The 20,857-nt window shown below is 40.4% G+C and overlaps 1 protein-coding gene across 1 annotated transcript; it reads right to left on the bottom strand.

Annotated features, from left to right (window-relative positions):
* Positions 1-260: 260 nt before the first annotated feature.
* On the bottom strand, positions 261-19,225 carry LOC142750583 (extracellular calcium-sensing receptor-like). The gene is made up of 6 exons (XM_075859580.1): positions 19,005-19,225; positions 17,189-17,480; positions 15,079-15,897; positions 4,898-5,125; positions 2,647-2,770; positions 261-1,180 (listed from the first exon to the last, which is right to left on the bottom strand). Exons 1-6 carry the CDS (start codon positions 19,223-19,225, stop codon positions 261-263), a joined length of 2,604 nt encoding a protein of 867 aa, XP_075715695.1.
* Positions 19,226-20,857: the final 1,632 nt, after the last annotated feature.

Here is a 20,857-nt window from a genome sequence, read left to right as displayed (position 1 = left end):
ACTTATCTTCTTAAAGGGGATGTCTCATCTTGACAAATCCTATCCATATGTCCTATTAGGGAACCCCCCAAAAGCCAAAGCGGAGAGCCGCTAACAAAGAGTGTCTCTCTCCCTGTTGGACCCAGTCTGTCCACATATTACATGGTGGGTCATTCTTTCGAAGGGCTGGTATGCAATAATACACTTCCCCTGCAGTGACCACTGGAAAGGAAATTCATAGGACCAGCAGTGATCAGTTCTCTCAAGATGAGACAATCCCTTTAAGCATTTATAGCCTCAGTCTTTGCCCTCCTCATGAGATATTCTCTGGAGTTCATCTCAGGTCTGAAGAGTATAATGAAACACTTCGGAAAGAACATGCAAAGCACCAGAGCCCAACTGGATGACAGGATAGCAAATATCTCCATAGCCACTGTGTACTTGCCCTGAGCACTGAGGGAGGCTGGGATATAAGATATCCAGACACTGAGAAAGGCCAACATACTGAAGGTAATAAATTGGGCCTCATTGAAGCTGTCGGGAAGTCTCCGTGCCAAGAAGGCCACAATGAAACTTATGGAGGCCAGAAGAAAGAGATAACCCAACATGATCCAGAAGGCAATGGGTGAACCCTCGTTACACTCAACAATGATTAGTGCGGCCTTGCTTTCTCTGTTGTATTGGGGGTATGGTGGAGCTAGGGACAACCATGAGATACATAAGATAAATTGTAACAAGGAACATGTAAGAATGATTGTGTAGGATACCCAAGGAGTAGTCCATTTCCTCATAACACTGCCTGGTCTTGTGGCCATAAAGGCAAACATCACCATGACAGTTTTAGCCAAAATGCAAGATACACAGAGGGCGAAGACCAGTCCAAAAGCAGCTTGACGTAGAAGACACTTCTCAGTCTGAGGATAACCAATAAAAGCCAACGAGCTCAGGAAACAAAAAGACAGTGAAACGAGAAGAAGACAACTTATGACGTAGCTGTTGGCCTTTACTATCGGAGTTGATTTATGTTGGATAAAAAGCTTTAGTATGAAGTTAGGAACGAAGGAGGAAACGATGGAAGAACCAGTTAAAGTTGCACCTAGTGGGTCATCATAGGAAAGGAAGTCTATGTTTTTTTGAAGGCATCTGGTCTTCTGTGGATTGGGCCATTCATTCCATGGGCATTTCAGACAATTGTTAGAATCTGAAACAAAAAAGAATTTCAGAATAAATTGACAAAAACAAGCAGTACAATGTGCACATTTGAAAGTAAATTAGTTGTTTTTTTTATTAAATCAATGTGTTTTGTGTTTTTAATCACTTTTCTGATGGGCTTTATTGTTTTTTTTTCCCCGTTTAACCGTGCAGCTTCTATGTATCCTGTACACATAGAAGCTGTATCGTTCCCTCTGAGCCGATTCCGTCAGTTCAGCTGAACTGTCGGCTCTGCGGGTCCTGTGTGTCTCTAACATACAGAATTCACCTAATATCGATCGTCTCTAACTTAAAAAAGAAGGGTTATACTTCCGAAACGCGTAGTTTGTTGTAGCTACAAATAAAGTGCTACTTCAAGAACATTCTTGAGGATTAGTTCTCATTATTCTTCGGATGTGCAGCATGAAAGTAGATCTTCTTTATCTTTCTGCTCCAGGATTAGACTCTGATGGGGATCCCCTAGCTGCTGCAATGACATTTCATAAACTTGTGCCTATATAGACAATAACCTTAGATAAGCAGAGCTCCTTTTTGGGCATTGAATTACCGTATTATGAGGGAACTGTATGCAATTATTTTGTGGGCTCTTTAAGGGAGTATTATTTGGTTACTGCATATTATTTGGATACTAATTGGCTGATTATTCAGCATTGAATTGCAGTGGTATATGGACATTATATGGTAGTATTATTTATATACTGTATTGAGGTATTATTTAGGCTTTGTGTATATTAGTTTATTGGAGTTGATATTAGTGGAATGAACCCACATTAGAGGTGCATTGCAATCTTGGGCATTTATGCTATATCCACAATGTCCGATAGATGCGGGTTCCACCTCTTGGACCCACACCAAACTCAAGAACGGGGCCCCCTGATCCGTTGCCTACCTCCTCCCCCTGTTGCTGGACTCCGGCCACTGAGTTACGAGGTGGCCGTGTGTACAGAAACATCTGAACTCCCCAAACTCTGGTGCTACAGAAACAGCGTAGCTTGTTGTGCCACGCTGCTTCCGTCACTCCCATCCACTGCTACGTATTGGAGTTACAAAAATAACATAGCTCGGCAGGCTTAGCTGTGTCTGTACTTTCTGCCACCTCATCACAGGGATGAGTGACAGCGGCAGAAGGAAGGATGGGGGTCAGTGGGCTCCGTTCTAGAGATGGGTCTATTTCTCAAAGGTGGTGTCTACATATGTTGTAAATTTATGGCATATCAATGTACCCCTTTAATCTAATGTGTTAACCAGTAAAGCTTAAGCAGGAAAATTAGGTGGGATAGTCTAAGAACCAAGGCAGACCAGCAAACAATTGTGGGAGCATCAAGGGATCAGAAGCAAGACCCTAAAACAGAGGTTGTCGTGGATGGGGTAGGAAAACATAGCCTTTTGTTGCATAGGTGGGATGTTTGCTTTGACATTTAACATTGTGCTTTGTATATTGTACCTCTTCTGTACCTGTATGATTGGAAATTTCTCCTTGTGGGCAGGGGACACATTGGAAGCAGCAGACAGGTTGTCCTCTAATGGAGACCTTCCTAAATCCTGGAGGACAACTTTCAGTACAAGCTGATATAGGTACCTGGGAAGATTTGTGGTAGATGTTCCAGAAGTTCATGATAGAACCAGATGATAAAATATGTGTATATGAATATGTATCAATTTAACTTGAGGTATCACATTCATGTTGTTACAATACAATGTTATAGCCTTTACAATGAAGATCTACGTCAGATTATCATTAAAGATGATTTCAGAGAATTGAAGTAGTATCAGAAACTTGGAGTGATCCTTCAAATTTCCTGCCAAATTGTTCACCATTGCCTTGTAGGGGCCATCAACAGAATATACAGTAGGTGCCATTATTACAATAATGCATCTCCACAATGGACAACTCAGAACCTCCTAAAAAGCCTCTGTGAGCAGTTTAGGTGACAAGACTCATATTAACGATGTCACTAGTCAATGTTCAAACCTACATGACTTGCCTGGACATATATGGGGCACCTATGGGCATAACTACCAGGGTAGAGGTATAGCAGCTGCTATAGTGACCAGCAACTAAGGGGCCCATCTCCCTTCAGAGGAAAGGTGATGCATGTGGATCATGAACGGCAAGAATGTAGATGACTGGGAGACCAAAGAAGGGAGGATAAGACATAGGGGACAAGGGGAAAACCAAAATAATCAAAATACTTTTATGTCTCGATGGATCAGACTTCATTCCAAGTTTTGAATTGAGGCTCGATGGTTACTTGTAATGCCCCTGATGCCATTTATGTCGCAGACAGAAACCGCAAACCCAAAGCTATCAATAGAAACAAGGGAAGAGCATGCAAACTCCATCATACCAAAGTTATAAAACATATTAAAATTGGTCCCACCATTTTCATCAGTAGTGATGAAGCTGATGACATCAATGACTTGCATGGGGCCATTTGCTTCTGGTTAAAATTCCTTGTGTTTTTGCTTGTTTTTGAATTATTTGTGAAATGTTTCTATTTTTTTTGGGTTAATAATTGTTTGTTTTTGATGTAGGCTATTAGGCTCTTTTGATACCATATATTCTTTGACTTCATTGCATTGTTCATATATGTATGTATAGGAGTCCCCAACAACATTCAGCTAGCCCTTGGGAACCCCAACTGCACTGGAGTGGTGTGAATTATAGCAGAAGGACCCACAAATTAACCAATGGTTACCTTGAGATATGTGTTTGGGTGGGTTCTCATTGTTATTAACTCAGCTGAATAGATTTTGGTATGCTTTTAATGGTTGAGAACATGGTAATAGTTGACTGAACTCTCAGTAATTTCTTACTCCATCTTTACAATGTGTGAACCCCAAATCCTCTACTCGATTGTCCTTGATCTGCATAAAACAGCGCAGTTGGTGTGGGTTTGAGTGAAATCATACCATGAGAATTGCCTTATAGTGGTCCAGAAATGGAAAAAATAGAGCACAATGGGTCATCTGTAATTACACTAATCCCATTGTTCTTTGTGTTCTTCTTGCAAAGGACAATAACTAGAAATGAGTGAATTGATTCTACATGTATCACATTCATTATAAATTTCCCAAAAGTATTGGATTTCGGCAAATCCAAAACTTTTGGGAATCGTCCCGCATGAATTGCTTAAAATGGTGGCTGCCATTTTACAGATTAGAAGAAGACAAGACAACAGAGAAGAAGGATCACATGACCTCAGGCGGCAGCCTGGCTAGCTTTTCCATAATGTCTTTCAGGCAGCACTCCCTCTAGCACAGCCAATCATGAGGGGTACAGGTGTGAGACACTGGTGACTCATTGGATATTAGGGATATAGATAGGAGAGAGAGGACGTCAGACAGAGTGTGAGAGATAGTAAAACTCAGAATATCAATAGATAGTGGATTAATGTCAGGAAGTGTGTTTCATAGTGAGGGGAAGAGAATAGAGTCAGTGTCATTGTGTTAGTTAGGCAGACATATGCAGCCATTGCTGTAAGTAGGTGCTGCTGCCTGCAGCTATACAATTCTTACTTTAATTTGTAAATCATCAATCCTTATCACATTATTCATAAATCTAAATCAATAATATGATTTCAATGTATCATACATGACTTTCAGGGTAAAAGGGTCAATTTGATTTGCAACAAATCAAATCTGACGTCTGCTTCAACAACCGGTTTGAACGATCTCTAACAATAACTAATTTGGAACTTCGTACCTGGTTGTCTTCAGTTGCCCAAAGCAATAAGCTTGAGTTGATGGTAAAAAGTTGCCCAACAGATGCTGTGGTGTCATAACTGCCAACTTTGACATGATGTATGGTATTGTTGAAACTTAGCTGCCAATTTACAATGTCATAGATTGCAGGTGGGTCTCCATTTTCATCAAAGTAAAGTTCTCTCTCATTACCTAATGAGATCCTTACGTTCTTCATATAATACAGGATCTATGGAAAATAAGACACTTTAGGATATCTGCTCGTAATATACATTATAATAAGAAAGCTATGATTCTTGAAACAGCTCAGCAATTCTAAAAACACTACCTCCAAAATTTGAATTACCTTCTTTCTCGTAAAAGGGGAAAATACAACTCTGAAACAGCATATTCGAAAATTCTAATAGTGAACATTTCTACTCCCACTTAAAAATGTTTTCTGGGATATACCATTAATGTCCTATCAATCAATCAATCAATCAATCAATCAATCAATCAATCAATCAATCAATCAATCAATCAATCAATGTGTGAATAATTTGGTTTGACCCCTAGGACCATACTGAACAGCCCAGAGAAGGAGTTGTGGCGCTTGCTGCAGAACCTACTTGATGTTGCCACCACTTTAATCCATTTGAATTAAACTACTATATTATTTCCCCCCTATGCACAAGAATATAATTACTATATTATTACCCCCTATTAACCGGAATATAACTACTATAATACTGCCCCCTTATTAGCAAGAAGATAACTACTATAATACTGCCCCTTATGGACATGAATAAAACTACTATAATACTGCTTGTCACGGCTATGGGGATCCACTGGGCCGCTCCGCCGTAGTGGAGCGGCAGCTGTTTAAACAAAATGTCAATGATAGTCACTAGGTACCTGGGTTGCTGGCTTGTGCTGGATAATCAGAAGCAGGCTGGTGCCGGACTATCGAAGCTGGCTTGAGCCGGACTATCAGAACTTGTCTCGGATACTCGACTTGAACACAGAAGTCATCTTGGACAATGGACTTCAACACAGAAATCGTCTCAGACAATGGACTTGGCAAGGACACCGGACACAGATGGTTAAGTAATCTCGGACACTTGACTTGAACATAGAAGTCATCTCGGACAATGGACTTTTACACAGAAGTCATCTCGAACAATTGAACTTGAACACGGAAGTCATCTCGGACAAATGGACTTGAACACAGAAGTCGTCTCGAACAATGGACTCAGATACTGGATACAGGATACGGGATACAGGATACAGTATACAGCTAAGGAACCATTTGCATATTAAACACTGGGAAAACACAACATTGCTGAAGCAAAGTGGAAGTGGGCAGGATTGCTTTTAAAGTCCCGGGTATGCTGGTATTGGCTTGGGGTGAATTTCCTGGTGCGCGTGATGACCCTTTAAGACTGAGGACAAGCGTGCGTGCACACCCTACAGACAACAGCAGGAGGAGAGAGCAGTGTGTCCCACAGAGATACCGGCCAGAATCCAGAGACATGTGGCCGCGGCTGCAGGTAGGTGGGATTTGCCAGCGGTTAGCGATCACGGGCATAACAGTACCCCCCTTGCGCCCCCTCTACTTAAGTCCAAAGCATAGGGCGAATTTTTTTATGAGAGCTGGGGCATCCACATTATCTTCAAGCTCCCAAGACCTCTCCTCAGGACCAAAACTCTTCCAATCTACCAGGTCCTCCCTATTACCTTCTTGTAGTCTAGGATCTCCTTTATCTCAAAGACTACAGAAACACCACTAAGAGAAATTGCAGAGCCAGGAGATTTACTTTATCGGTTCAGAACCAGAGGCTTCAGGAGGGACACATGGAACGATTGGGAAAATTGAGAGTAGGGAAAGCCATAGCTTGTAAGACACAGGGTTGATTTGTTGTAGAATCTCAAAGGGACCAAGAAATCTGGTAGCAAATTTATAGGAGGGGATTTTCGGACAAATATTTTTTGAAGACAACCAGACTTTGACTTCGGGAAGAAATTGGGGAGGTGTTATTCTCTTCCTATCGACATATTTCTTCATGTGATTCACTACCTACAAGATCGCGGACTTCCAAAAAAAGAATTGGCTGCAGGCACTTGAGATGTTGCTGTAAACACCTGGATGTTGGCTGTAAACAATAAAGGATGGAGAAGAAGCAGTAGACTCACTCATGTGATAATTGTAAAATAATGCGGCCCATGGAAGAAGATACATCCAATTGTCGTGTTGAACAGATATAAAATCACAAAGATAACTTTCCAGTACTTGATTAGTCCTTTTAACTTGGCCGTTAGATTGATGGTTATAAGCAGCAGCAAAGTCCAATTTCACATTCAAAAGTCCACACAGGGCTCTCCAGAATTTAGACGTAAATTGTACACCCTGATCAGACACGTTATGAAGGGGTAGTCCGACAGACGAAAGATGTGTTGAATAAATACATTTGCCAAATGAGGAGCTGAGGGGAGAGGCCAAACAGAGGAACGAAATGTGCCATCTTAAAAAAAAGATCCACCACGACCCAGACAGTGGTACATCTAGCAGAAGAAAGAAGGTCAATAATAAAATCCATGGCAATGTGTTATCAGGGACCATCGGTTACAGGCAGAGATTGGAGCAGACAAGCAGGCCTGGAATGGCTATCCTTGTTTTAGGCAGAGTTGGTACAAGAAGAGACATAGTCCACAACATGTTTAGGCAGCGTGGGCCACCAGTAGTGACGAGAAACAGAGTCCTGAGTCTTACGGACACCAGAGTGTCCAGCCAACTTGGGACTATGACCCCAGATGAGGATTTTGTTCCTGTCAGCAGGAGGAACAAACATTTTTCCAGGGGGAATGTCTCTAATCTGCAGAGGGTTAACAGAAATAATCTTAGAAGGATCAATGATATGTTGAGGGTCCTCCTCTGAGTCATCTGTTTCAAATGACTGAGACAACGCATCGGCCTTTATATTCCTATCAGCAGGAATTAAGTGAAGTAGAAACTTGAATTTGTCAAAGAACAGTGATCATCTAAGCTTGATGAAAGTTCAGTCGTTGTGCAGACTCTAAATAAATGAGATTCTTGTGATCGGTGTAGATAATAATAGGATGAGCAGCCCCCTTTGGTAGGTGCCTCCACTCTTCTAAGGCTAATTTGACGGGAAGTAACTCATGGTCCCCAATAGAGTAGTTGCGTTCTACAGGAGAGAATAGTTTAGAGAAGAAGTCACAGGATACTGCCTTACACTTGGAGTTTCTTTGAAAGAGAAGTGCTCCAGCATCAATGGAAGAAGCGTCAACCTCCAATGAAAACTGCCGAGACACATCAGGATGGTGAAGAACGGAAGCTAAAGTGAAGGCTCTCTTGGGTTTGGTGAAGGCAGACCCTGCCTGAGGGGTCCAGACCTTAGCGTTCACTCTCTCCTTGGTGAGAGCTGAGATTGGAGCAATACAAGACGAGAAGTTTGAAGTGAATTGCCGGTAGAAATTTGCAAACCCAAGAAATCTCTGTAGTCTGTAGGACCTTTTTTACCTACCAGCATCCTAGGCGCGTTCTTAGAACCAGGGCCACACCATCATTGAGGTAAGATGAGCATCTTGCCTCAGGCGGCGCTCTCCTGCCTCTCTGAGGGGGCGGCGGCACCACTAAAACAAGCCGCCGCCACCCCCTCCTGAACTATAATTGTACCTGTGTGTATAGGACTCAGATACAATTACATCCATAAGCGCTGAATGGCGGGATATGTTCCGTGTCCCGCTATTCAGCGCCTTTCACTAACATAAGCGGCACAACATTAAAAGGCGCTGATTAGCCAGGCAAAATGACTTGCCCTGCCACTTAGCGCCTTTTGACGATGCAAGCGGCGTGATGACATAATCGCGCCGCTTTTGCCATTAAATGACAGGGCAAGGCAGCCTGCCAATCAGCCCGTTTGAACGATGGAAAGTTGAAAGGCGCTGATTGGCCGGGCAGAGTGACTTTCCCTGCCACACAACGCCGCATCGTTCAGCCCCAGCAGACCTGCATTGCAAGAAGACTGCACAGGAATGGGTTTAGGTGAGTATGTAAGGTTTTATTTTTTGGGGTAAAAGTGTGAGGGGCTATATGTGCAGCACTATCTACAGGGGGGTAGGGCTGTATGTGGGAGCTATATGTGCAGCACTATCTACAGGGGGTAGGGCTGTATGTAAGGGCCATATGTGCAGCATTATCTACAAGGGGGGTAGGGCTGTATGTGGGGGCTATATGTGCAGCACTATCTACAAGGGTTAGGGCTGTATGTGGGGGGCTATATGTGCAGCATTATCTACAGTGGGTAGTGCTGTATGTGGGGGGCTGTATATGCAGCACTATCTTCAGGGGGAGGGCTGTATGTGGGGGCTTTATGTGTAGCACTATCTACAGGGGGTAGGGCTATATGTGCAGCATTATCTACAAGGGGGTAGACATGTATGTGGGGGGCTATATGTGCAGCACTATCTACATGGGGTAGGGCTGTATGTGGGGGAATATATGTGCAGCACTATCTACATGGGGTAGGGCTGTATGTGGGGGGCTATATGTGCAGCACTATCTACAGGGGGGTAGGGCTGTATGTGGGAGTTATATGTGCAGCACTATCTTGGGGGTAGGGCAGTATGTGGGGGCTATATGTGCAGCAATATCTAGAGGGGTAGGGCTGTTTTTGGGGGCTATATGTGCAGCACTATCTACAGGGGGTAGGGCTGTATGTGGGGGCTATATGTGCAACACTATCTACAGGGTCTCTAAGAGTGGCAGTATCTACAGGGGGCTCTATGCGGGGCACTATCTACAGGGGGCAATGTGTGTTTTTCTGTGGGACACACTGTATGGTACTATTATAATTAGAGGTGCAGTGTATGGCACTATTATATTTAGGGTCATAGTGTGTGGCACCATAAGGATTGTATCTTCGTTTATAGGTGCAGAAATGTTTGAAAAGTGAGAAGCTGAAGAAAGCTGAGCGGAAAACTTCAGAAATTGTCTGGGGCCGGGAGAAGTCATCATAGAGGTCTGGACCGGGTGGAGAAGAAAAGAGAAAAAGAACAAATAGAATCTGAGACATCACCGGTGAGTCACTTAATGGAAATATTTAATCTGCCTCTAATTAGTAATGTAGTCACTGTATGATCTGAAATGATGGGTGGTATGTTTTTTTTTGTGAGGCTGCTAGTGATGTAGCACAGGCTGGGGGGGGAGGGGGGGTTGGGATAGGGGCACCATTTACATTTTTGGCTCAGGCAGCAAAAAAGCTAGTATCGGCCCTGCTTGGAATCTCATGTCGATCCGTGTAGCCAGAAGCATTAGGGCATCCAAGAAAGTTGGTAGATCTCGGGCCACCATCTCATCTTTAATTTGAGGAGCTAATCCTTGCCAGAAGGTTGCCACCAATGCCTCATTATTCCAGTCAAGCTCTTGCTGCCAAAGTACAAAACAACATAACGTACTCTCCTACCGTTGACTCCCCTTGGCGGAGAGTTAGAAGTGAAGCACCTACAGAAGACGTATGGCATGGTTCTTCAAACACAGTGCAAAGATTTTCCAGGAATAGCTGTAGATTGGAAGATTCTGGCCCCTCACGTTCCCAGATAGGTTAGCCCATGCCAGAACTTTGCCATAGAGGAGGGAGATCATAAGGCAACCTTGGTAAGATCAGAGGGGAAGGGGTGTGCGTGCAACTAGAAGTGGATCTTGCACTGGTTGAGTAAGCTCCTACATGTTGTTGCATCTCCATTGTAACAAGGTGGAAGTGGCAATGAAATTCCGGGCCCAGAACTGAGTGGAGAGCTTGCGGGCTGTGTAGTAGGTGGGGCAGCAACAGCAGCAAGTTGCAAGCATGCAGCAATAGCATTGACAACTAGCAGAAACTGATTGTGGCGTGCTTGGAGATCTTGCATATCTGCTTGCATTGCTTGGACCAGTGTCTTGGATTGGCCACCAGAGTCCATGGCCTAAGCAAACTGCCACAGCTATGGGGTATGTGGACCCACTGGGCTGCTCTACCGTAGAGGAGTAACAGCTGATCAAACAAAATGTCAATAACAGTCACTACGGAGAAAGTACCTGGGTTGCTGGCTTGTGCCGGATAATCAGAAGCAGGTTGGTGCCGGACTAACGGAAGCTGGCTTGTGCAGAACAATCGGAACTTGTCTCGGATACTCGACTTAAAAACAGAAGTCATCTCGGCCAATGGACTTGAACACAGAAGTCGTCTCGAACAATGGACTTGGACATAGAAGTCGTCTTAGACAATGGACTTGAACACAGAAGTCGTCTCAGACAATTGGACTTGAACATAGAAGTCGTGTTGGACAAATGGACTTGAACACAGAAGTCAATGGATTTAGATACTGAATATACTGAATACGGGATACAGGATGCGGGATTCAGGATATAGCTAAGGAACCATTTGCATGGTAAACACTGGGAAAACACAACATTGCTCAGGCAAAATGGAGGTAGGCAGGGTTCCCTTTAAAGTCCCGGGTATGCTTCGATTAGCTTGGGGTGAATTTCCTTGTGCGCTGGCCCTTTAAGACCGAGGACGAGCACGCGCTCGTATCCTACAGGCAACAGCATGAGGAGAGAGCAGTGTGTGTCGGCATCTCTTTGGGAGGAGATGCCGGCCAGGATCCAAAGACCTGCGGTCGAGGCTGCCGGTAGGAGGGATATGCCGGCGGTCAGCGACCGTGGGCATAACACTGCTCCTATCTACAAGAATATAAGTACCATAATACTGCCTCCTATGGACATGACTATAACTACTATAATACTGGCCACTATGTACAAGAATATAACTACTATAATACTGCTCCTATATACAAGAATATAACTACTATAATACTGCAACCTATGTACAAGAATATAACTACTATAATACTGCCACCTATATACAAGAATATAACTACTATAATACTGCCCCCTATATACAATAATATAACTACTATAATACTGCCCCCTATATACAAGAATATAATTACTATAATATTGCTCCTATATCCAAGAAAATAACTATTATAATACTGCCCCTTTATACAAGAATATAACTACTATAATACTGCCCCCTGTATACAAGAATATAACTACTATAATACTGCACCTATATACAAGAATATAACTACTATAATATCGCCCCTATATACAAGAATATAACTACTATAATACTGCCCCTATATACAAGAATATAACTACTATAATACTGCCCCTATATACAAGAATATAACTACTATAATACTGCTCCTATATACAAGAATATAACTACTATAATACTGCCCCCTATATACAAGAATATAACTACTATAATACTGCCCCTATATACAAGAATATAACTACTATACTACTGTCCTATATACAAGAATATAACTACTATAATACTGCCTCCTATATACAAGAATATAACTACTATAATACTGCTCCTATATACAAGAATATAACTACTATAATCCTGCCCCCATGTACAAGAATATAACTACTATAATACTGCCCCCTATATACAAGAATATAACTACTATAATACTGCCCCTATATACAAGCATATAACTACTATAATACTGCCCCCTATATACAAGAATATAACTACTATAATACTACCCCTATATACAAGAATATAACTACTATAATACTGCTCCTATATACAAGAATATAACTATAATACTGCCTCCTATATACAAGAATATAACTACTATAATACTGCCCCTATATACAAGAATATAACTACTATAATACCGACCCCTATGTACAAGATTATAACTACAATAATACTGCCCCCTATGTTCAGGAACATAACTACTTTAATACTGCCCCTATATACAAGAATATAACTACTATAATACTGCCCCTATATACAAGAATATAGCTGCTATAATACTGCCACCTATGTACCACCCCTATGTACAAGAATATAACTACTATAATACTGCCCCCTATGTACAAGAATATAACTGCTATAATACTGCCCCCTATATACAAGAATATAACTGCTATAATACTGCCCCCTATGTTCAGGAACATAACTACTTTAATACTGCCCCTAAATACAAGAATATAACTACTATAATACTGCTCCTATGTACAAGAATATAACTACTATAATACTGACCCCTATATACAAGAATATAACTACTATAATACTGCTCCTATGTACAAGAATATAACTACTATAATACTGCCCCCTATATACAAGAATATAACTACTATTATACTGCCCCTATATACAAGAATATAACTACTATTATACTGCCCCTATATACAAGAATCTAACTACTATAATACTGCTTCTATATACAAGAATATAACTACTATAATACTGCCTCATATATACAAGAATATAACTACTATAATACTGCCCCCTATATACAAGAATATAACTGCTATAATACTGCCCCCTATGTTCAGGAACATAACTACTATTATACTGCCCCCTATATACAATAATATAACTACTATAATACTGCCCCCTATAAACAAGAATATAATTACTATAATATTGCTCCTATATCCAAGAAAATAACTATTATAATACTGCCCCTTTATACAAGAATATAACTACTATAATACTGCCCCCTGTATACAAGAATATAACTACTATAATACTGCACCTATATACAAGAATATAACTACTATAATATCGCCCCTATATACAAGAATATAACTACTATAATACTGCCCCTATATACAAGAATATAACTACTATAATACTGCCCCTATATACAAGAATATAACTACTATAATACTGCTCCTATATACAAGAATATAACTACTATAATACTGCCCCCTATATACAAGAATATAACTACTATAATACTGCCCCTATATACAAGAATATAACTACTATACTACTGTCCTATATACAAGAATATAACTACTATAATACTGCCTCCTATATACAAGAATATAACTACTATAATACTGCTCCTATATACAAGAATATAACTACTATAATCCTGCCCCCATGTACAAGAATATAACTACTATAATACTGCCCCCTATATACAAGAATATAACTACTATAATACTGCCCCTATATACAAGCATATAACTACTATAATACTGCCCCCTATATACAAGAATATAACTACTATAATACTACCCCTATATACAAGAATATAACTACTATAATACTGCTCCTATATACAAGAATATAACTATAATACTGCCTCCTATATACAAGAATATAACTACTATAATACTGCCCCTATATACAAGAATATAACTACTATAATACCGACCCCTATGTACAAGATTATAACTACAATAATACTGCCCCCTATGTTCAGGAACATAACTACTTTAATACTGCCCCTATATACAAGAATATAACTACTATAATACTGCCCCTATATACAAGAATATAGCTGCTATAATACTGCCACCTATGTACCACCCCTATGTACAAGAATATAACTACTATAATACTGCCCCCTATGTACAAGAATATAACTGCTATAATACTGCCCCCTATATACAAGAATATAACTGCTATAATACTGCCCCCTATGTTCAGGAACATAACTACTTTAATACTGCCCCTAAATACAAGAATATAACTACTATAATACTGCTCCTATGTACAAGAATATAACTACTATAATACTGACCCCTATATACAAGAATATAACTACTATAATACTGCTCCTATGTACAAGAATATAACTACTATAATACTGCCCCCTATATACAAGAATATAACTACTATTATACTGCCCCTATATACAAGAATATAACTACTATTATACTGCCCCTATATACAAGAATCTAACTACTATAATACTGCTTCTATATACAAGAATATAACTACTATAATACTGCCTCATATATACAAGAATATAACTACTATAATACTGCTCCTATGTACAAGAATATAACTACTATAATACTGCCCCTATATACAAGAATATAACTACTATAATACTGCCCCCTATATACAAGAATATAACTACTATAATACTGCCCCTATATACAAGAATATAACTACTATAATACTGCCCCCTATGTACAAGAATATAACTGCTATAATACTGCCCCCTATATACAAGAATATAACTGCTATAATACTGCCCCCTATGTTCAGGAACATAACTACTATTATGCTGCCCCTATATACAAGAATCTAACTACTATAATACTGCCCCCTATATACAGGAATATAACTTCTATTACCCTGAACTTTTTACCTGCCATGGAGAGAAGTCTTGTATATCTGCACATCTGCCTTGAATAAATGGACCTTTCCCCTTGCTGCATGTTTTAAGATCTTCCAAAGCTCTGGCCAAAACATGAACTGCAGTGTAGATATTGTAAGAAACCCTCAAATTGGAGACATCATTGTAACTGTTCTTGATAATGTCGAGCCTTTCTGCCCCCGTGCACACTTTTTTGGGGGGTGCCAAGTTCATCTCATTTGCAAATGTACAATTGAAGGCTTCTTCCCAAAATGTCTTCACCAAGTAGCCTCCTAAAGTCATGTCAGGATGTATCTTATTGAGAAATTCTTGAAATCCCGGGATCAACCCATTGTAAAAAGCTAAGCCAACTGTGCCAAATAAGAGACGTGAAAAGCTTTCCATTTTCTGAAGACTAGTTACAGACCATCCTTCACTCGCAACAAATATTTTATCCTTGACGTTCTCCCTCATAATTTCAGTCAAGATGGGGAGCAAATCGAGCCCAGTAGCGAAAGTGATCACGACTCTTGCCATTGACTTCTTCATGACATTAACTATATGTGCGGCGTTGCGGTCTTGTCTGCTAGTCAAAATATACTCAGTGAAGGCCACACAGGCTCCAGCCTTGATAATCTCTTGATTGACCAACTGAATTCCTTGTTGACCATAGTCATTGTCCACTCCAAGAAGTCCAACCCATGTCCAATTAAAGTGTAATACAAGTTTTGCAAGTCCTTTGGACTGGAAGGCATCACTGGGGACAGTCCTGAAGAAGGAAGGGAATTTCATCCGGTCACTCAGGAGAGAACTTGTGGAATAATAACTGACCTGAAAAATATAAAATGAATAAAGTTATGAAAAAATAAGAGAAAGAATGAAGAGATCTCTGGTGCTCTTCTAAGTGATGTGTCCTTTCATCTCCTCGTCAGTTTTCCTCAGCTCTGCTTCTATACCTGTGTATGGGCCTTATACTGTCTTTGGATCGTATTAAGATTATTTACAAGAGCTAAAAGGAGCAGAATGCCCAGCAGAGCAGCACAGACCCTTCATTCTTGTGATTACTGGGGGTCTTAGCATCCTTACCCAACTAATACCATCATCTGACATGTCTCTATTTCCGAAGAGAAACCCTGCACAGGACCGACCTTGTATCATTTGGGCACTATATGGTAAGCATTAAAGGAGGCATTAATAGAAAATACTGCACAGGGCAACAGTTGACCTAAGGCCATCCCTGACCCTTCATATATAGTATGGTGGCTCCATATTTTGCTGGAGATGGTGGTAGACATATAATTTCTCTATATAAGAGAAAAAAAATAGAATTATATATTTAATATTAAAGCATTTGGTAAACTGGAAATTAAAGGGACTTGAGTATATGGGTGGATAGTAAGTGTAACATTAGTAATCAGTGTCAGGCAGCTGCTGCCAAGGCAAATAAAATTATTGGAGGCATCTATAGAGGGCTAGACGTATATATGATAAGAACATAGGTTTACCTCTTTACAATTCACTATTCAGACCACATGTTGTGTACAGTTTTAGGCAAATGTGTATTAGAAGGACAGAGCATATCCTCACTGTTGTCCTTTCTCCTGACGTCTGCTGCAGACAAAATACACAGGGTAGTGGGAGAAGTTTACTTACGAATAGCAGAGACCACAGCCTACTATCAATGTGACTGCCTGATTGAGAACTTGGACAGAGCTCTATCACGTACGTCATTTAACCATTGGGAACTGTTTGGTGGTAGTAAGCTTAGACCTTTTTATTCAGATGGTCCTGCTCTTTCCTTTGACACAAACAGAAGGCATATATGATGATATCTGATGACAGTCCAATGTAACGGTCAATAATATGGACCCACTATGTCACTATTAGATTTGTCCAGGCCTTATCCGGGGGTTAGAGTCAAAGGAATTTTGCAGTCTTGACCTTAATATGCCCCTTATGACAGTATGGACATTGTGCAGGTTATCCCCAGGCCACATCTTAACAGGATTGTCAACAGTCTGTAAATAGGGTTAGCGCAGCAAACTGAACCTTTTGCCCTAGGTGAGGGAAATCCTGGCTACACGTCTGGCATCGTCACACAAGAATCATACTTTATCCTTACCTGAGGGAACTTGTAGAGCCCCAGGATGTGGGCAACGGCTATAGACAATGTGGATGAGGAAGAACCTATGAATCGACTTAGAGGAGCATTGTGGAGCCATCTATAATTGGGGATGGCCGTCCTGTCTCCTGATAACAATTGCAATGTTGCGGCTATGTTTACAGGCATCACCCCAAAGGAATCATACCAATGAAATCCCAGGGTTATGTTGGGTAAGATGTTTTCATTTCTGTTGATCTCTTCTACAGCAAACAAGAGAGCTTGAAGTTGCTGGAAATAACCGAAGTGAAACCTTGGGAAGAAATAAAATGGCTTAGTCAGTGAACACATTCATAGAGAGCGTGATGTAAAAGGGATTTGTTATGACCAAGTAGACCTTACAATCCAATGTCCCTACCAAGGACACGTATAATACAGACACATATACTACATGTCTAAAAGTATGTGGACCCCCTCGTAATTATTGAGTTTGGATTTTCAGCCAACCTTTCTTCATATCTATTGCAAACAGGAGTATAAAATTTAGTACACAGCCAAAGAAAACCATTGCTAGTAGTATGGGTCATGCTGAAGAGCTCAATGACGTTACACGTGGCACTATCATAGGAGGACACCTTTGCCGATAGTTAATTTGTGAAATCTCTTACCTGCTTGATCTGCCCTGGTTTCCTATAAGTGTTATTATTATCTGCTAGATCTGCCCAAGTCACCTGTAAATATTATTATTATCTGATATATCTGCCCTGGTCATCTGTAAGTGTTATTATTATCTAAAAGATCTGCCCAGTCACCTGTAAGTGTTATTATTATCTGATAGATTTGCCCGGTCACCGTAAGTGTTATTATTATCTGATAGATTTGCCCTGTCACCTGCAAGTGTTATTATCTACTAGATCTGCCCCATCACCTGTAAGTGTTATTATTATCTTCTAGATGTGTCCCGGTCACCTGTAAGTGCTATTATTAACTACCAGATATCCCTTGTCACCTGTAAGTGTTATTATTATCTTCTACATCCTCCCATTACCTGTAAATGTTATTATCTGCTACATCTGCCCTGTCATCTATAAGTGTTATTATTATTTGCTAGACCTGCCCCAGTCACCTATAAGTACTATTATTATCTACCAGATCTCAACTGGTCACCTGTAAGTGCTATTATTATCTGCTAGACCTGCCCCAGTCACCTGTAAATGTTATTAGCTGCTAGATCTTCCCCCGGTCACCTGTAAGAGTTATTATTATCTGATAGATCTGCCCGGTCACCTGTAAATGTTATTATTATCTGCTATATCTGCCCCAGTCACCTGTAAGTGTTGTTATGATTAACTGCTAGATCTGTCCTGGTCATCTTTAAGTGTTATTATTACCTGCTAAATCTGCCCTAGTCACATGTTAGTGTTATTATTATCTGCTAGATCTGCCCCAGTGGGGTTATCTAGGAGTAACAACAGTGCAACCATGAAGCAGTAGAACACACAAACTCATAGAGCAGTCCCATAAATATTACCTATCCTCACGAAAGAGTTCCAAATACTCTGTAATCTGTATCCCTGACCCCTTCCTCTTGTAGAGGACTCTGGGACTTTGAAGGAACATGGGTGCCAATTTTAGAAGACAGAGCTATTATTTAGTCAAAGAGTTACCTAGGCTCCTTAGAAATGCATAGTCCCTCCTCTCTACAGCTGCTATAAAGTTTTACACTGAATAAGTGCAGTGCCTCCCCTGTGGGAGCTTGGAAGTGGAAGCTAAAAAACTCAGCTAAGACATTGATTGTAGTCATTGACCAGAACATTTTGGAGACGACTACACTTACGTTGTAAAGGTTCTTCTTTGGGGGGTTTCAGTAAAAGAAATCTGCTGGAAAATATCTGCCACACGAACTGGTAGCACTGCCCCGATTATTATATCTCCAGGCTGGTAAATCCCGTCAAGCCCCAAAACCTCCAGTTTACTTTGGTTGTCTACATTATAAGACGTTGTTATCAGGGAGGTAAGGATGAAGATCCAAACCAGGCCGTGTAGTGTGAGCATCATGGTCGAGATACCTAAACACACCAGAAATATATGTAGCACCATTGAGTAATATCAACATTATAATTTACACTTTATTATCCATAATACAACTGGTACTTAAAGAGGCTCTGTCACCACATTATAAGTGGCCTATCTTCTACATAATGTTATCAGCGCTGTAATGTAGATTACAACAGTGTTTTTTATTTAGAAATACGATCATTTTTGACGGAGTTATGATCTATTTTAGCTTTATGCTAATGACTTTCTTAATGACCAACTGGGCGTGTTTTACTTTTTGACCAAGTGGGCGTTGTACAGAGGAGTGTATGACGCTGACCAATCAGTGACCAATCAGCGTCATACACTTCTCTCCATTCATGTCCATCTGTACTCACAGCTTGCTGTCACTTACTTACACATTAACGTTACTGAAGTGTCCTGACAGTGAATAGACATCGCTACCAGCCAGGACGTGATGTCTATTCACAATCCTGACACTTCGGTAACATTTGTGTTGAACTTACAGCACAGCAAGTGTGATCTCACTGTAAATGACAGTTTACAGCGTAATCTCGCGAGATCACGTGTGCTGTGCTATAAGTCTCACACAAACGTTACCGAAGTGTCGAGTGTGAATAGACATCACGTCCTGGCTGGAGGTGATGTCTATTCATTGTCAGGACACTTGAGTAACGTTAATGTGTGTGTGTATGTGGCTGCACATAGTGATCTAGCAAGATCACTACGTACTGAAAAAATGAATGTAGAGAAATGTATGACGCTGATTGGTCACTGATTGGTCAGCGTCATACACTTCTCTCCACAACACCCACTTGGTCAAAAAGTAAAACACGCCCAGTTGGTCATTAAGAAACTCATTAGCATAAAGCTAAAATAGGTCATAACTCCGTCAAAAATTATCTTTTTTTAAATAAAAAACACTGCTGTGATCTACATTACAGCGCCGATCACATTTTGTACAAGATAGGCCACTTATAATGTGGTGACAGAGACTCTTTAATGATAAGATGGTTCTAAGATATATAAAATCTGACAATATAACAACACCGATAGATGACAGCATTGGTATATTCTGTATGATCCTTTTTTTTAATGTACGACATTTTTTTTCAATATTGCAGCTAATTATTAAAAATAATAAATTTTTTATTACATAGAGTGCATGTAGCCGGTTTGGGGTCACAGGGAGTCCCTACGTTTTCGTACTACTGGTGCCTCCATACAGTGCTGTATTACGGAGATATCCAGGTGCCTCAAGAGGACAATATCCTACAAAACAGAGTCCAAGGCAACATGGTCCATTTATTTTCTGTCAGATTCCCTATAAAAACCTCCAAAAGTCTATGGGCCCAGAAGTACAATGCGGAGGTTGTATGGAGCCGTAATATGTGCATGCAACCTGAAGGGACAAATAACGTGGCAAATCATTGGGTTAAGCAGAAAAAAACATGAAACAATTCTTAAAAAAAATATATACATATTATTATTAAACTTTTGAAAAATGTTTACAATTTTTAAAAAAAATAAAGAAAAATTACAGAAAATTTACAAAATTGCATCAATGAGGCACAATAACAAAAAATCCTAGTATTTTCTACTCACCGTCTGGTTCTCCTCTGGATTATGTGC

This window comes from Rhinoderma darwinii, chromosome 3, assembly GCF_050947455.1.
Source record: "Rhinoderma darwinii isolate aRhiDar2 chromosome 3, aRhiDar2.hap1, whole genome shotgun sequence".
Lineage (NCBI taxonomy): Eukaryota > Metazoa > Chordata > Amphibia > Anura > Rhinodermatidae > Rhinoderma > Rhinoderma darwinii.
Note: the sequence above shows the minus strand (reverse complement) of the source record. Positions and strands in the feature narration are given on the sequence as shown.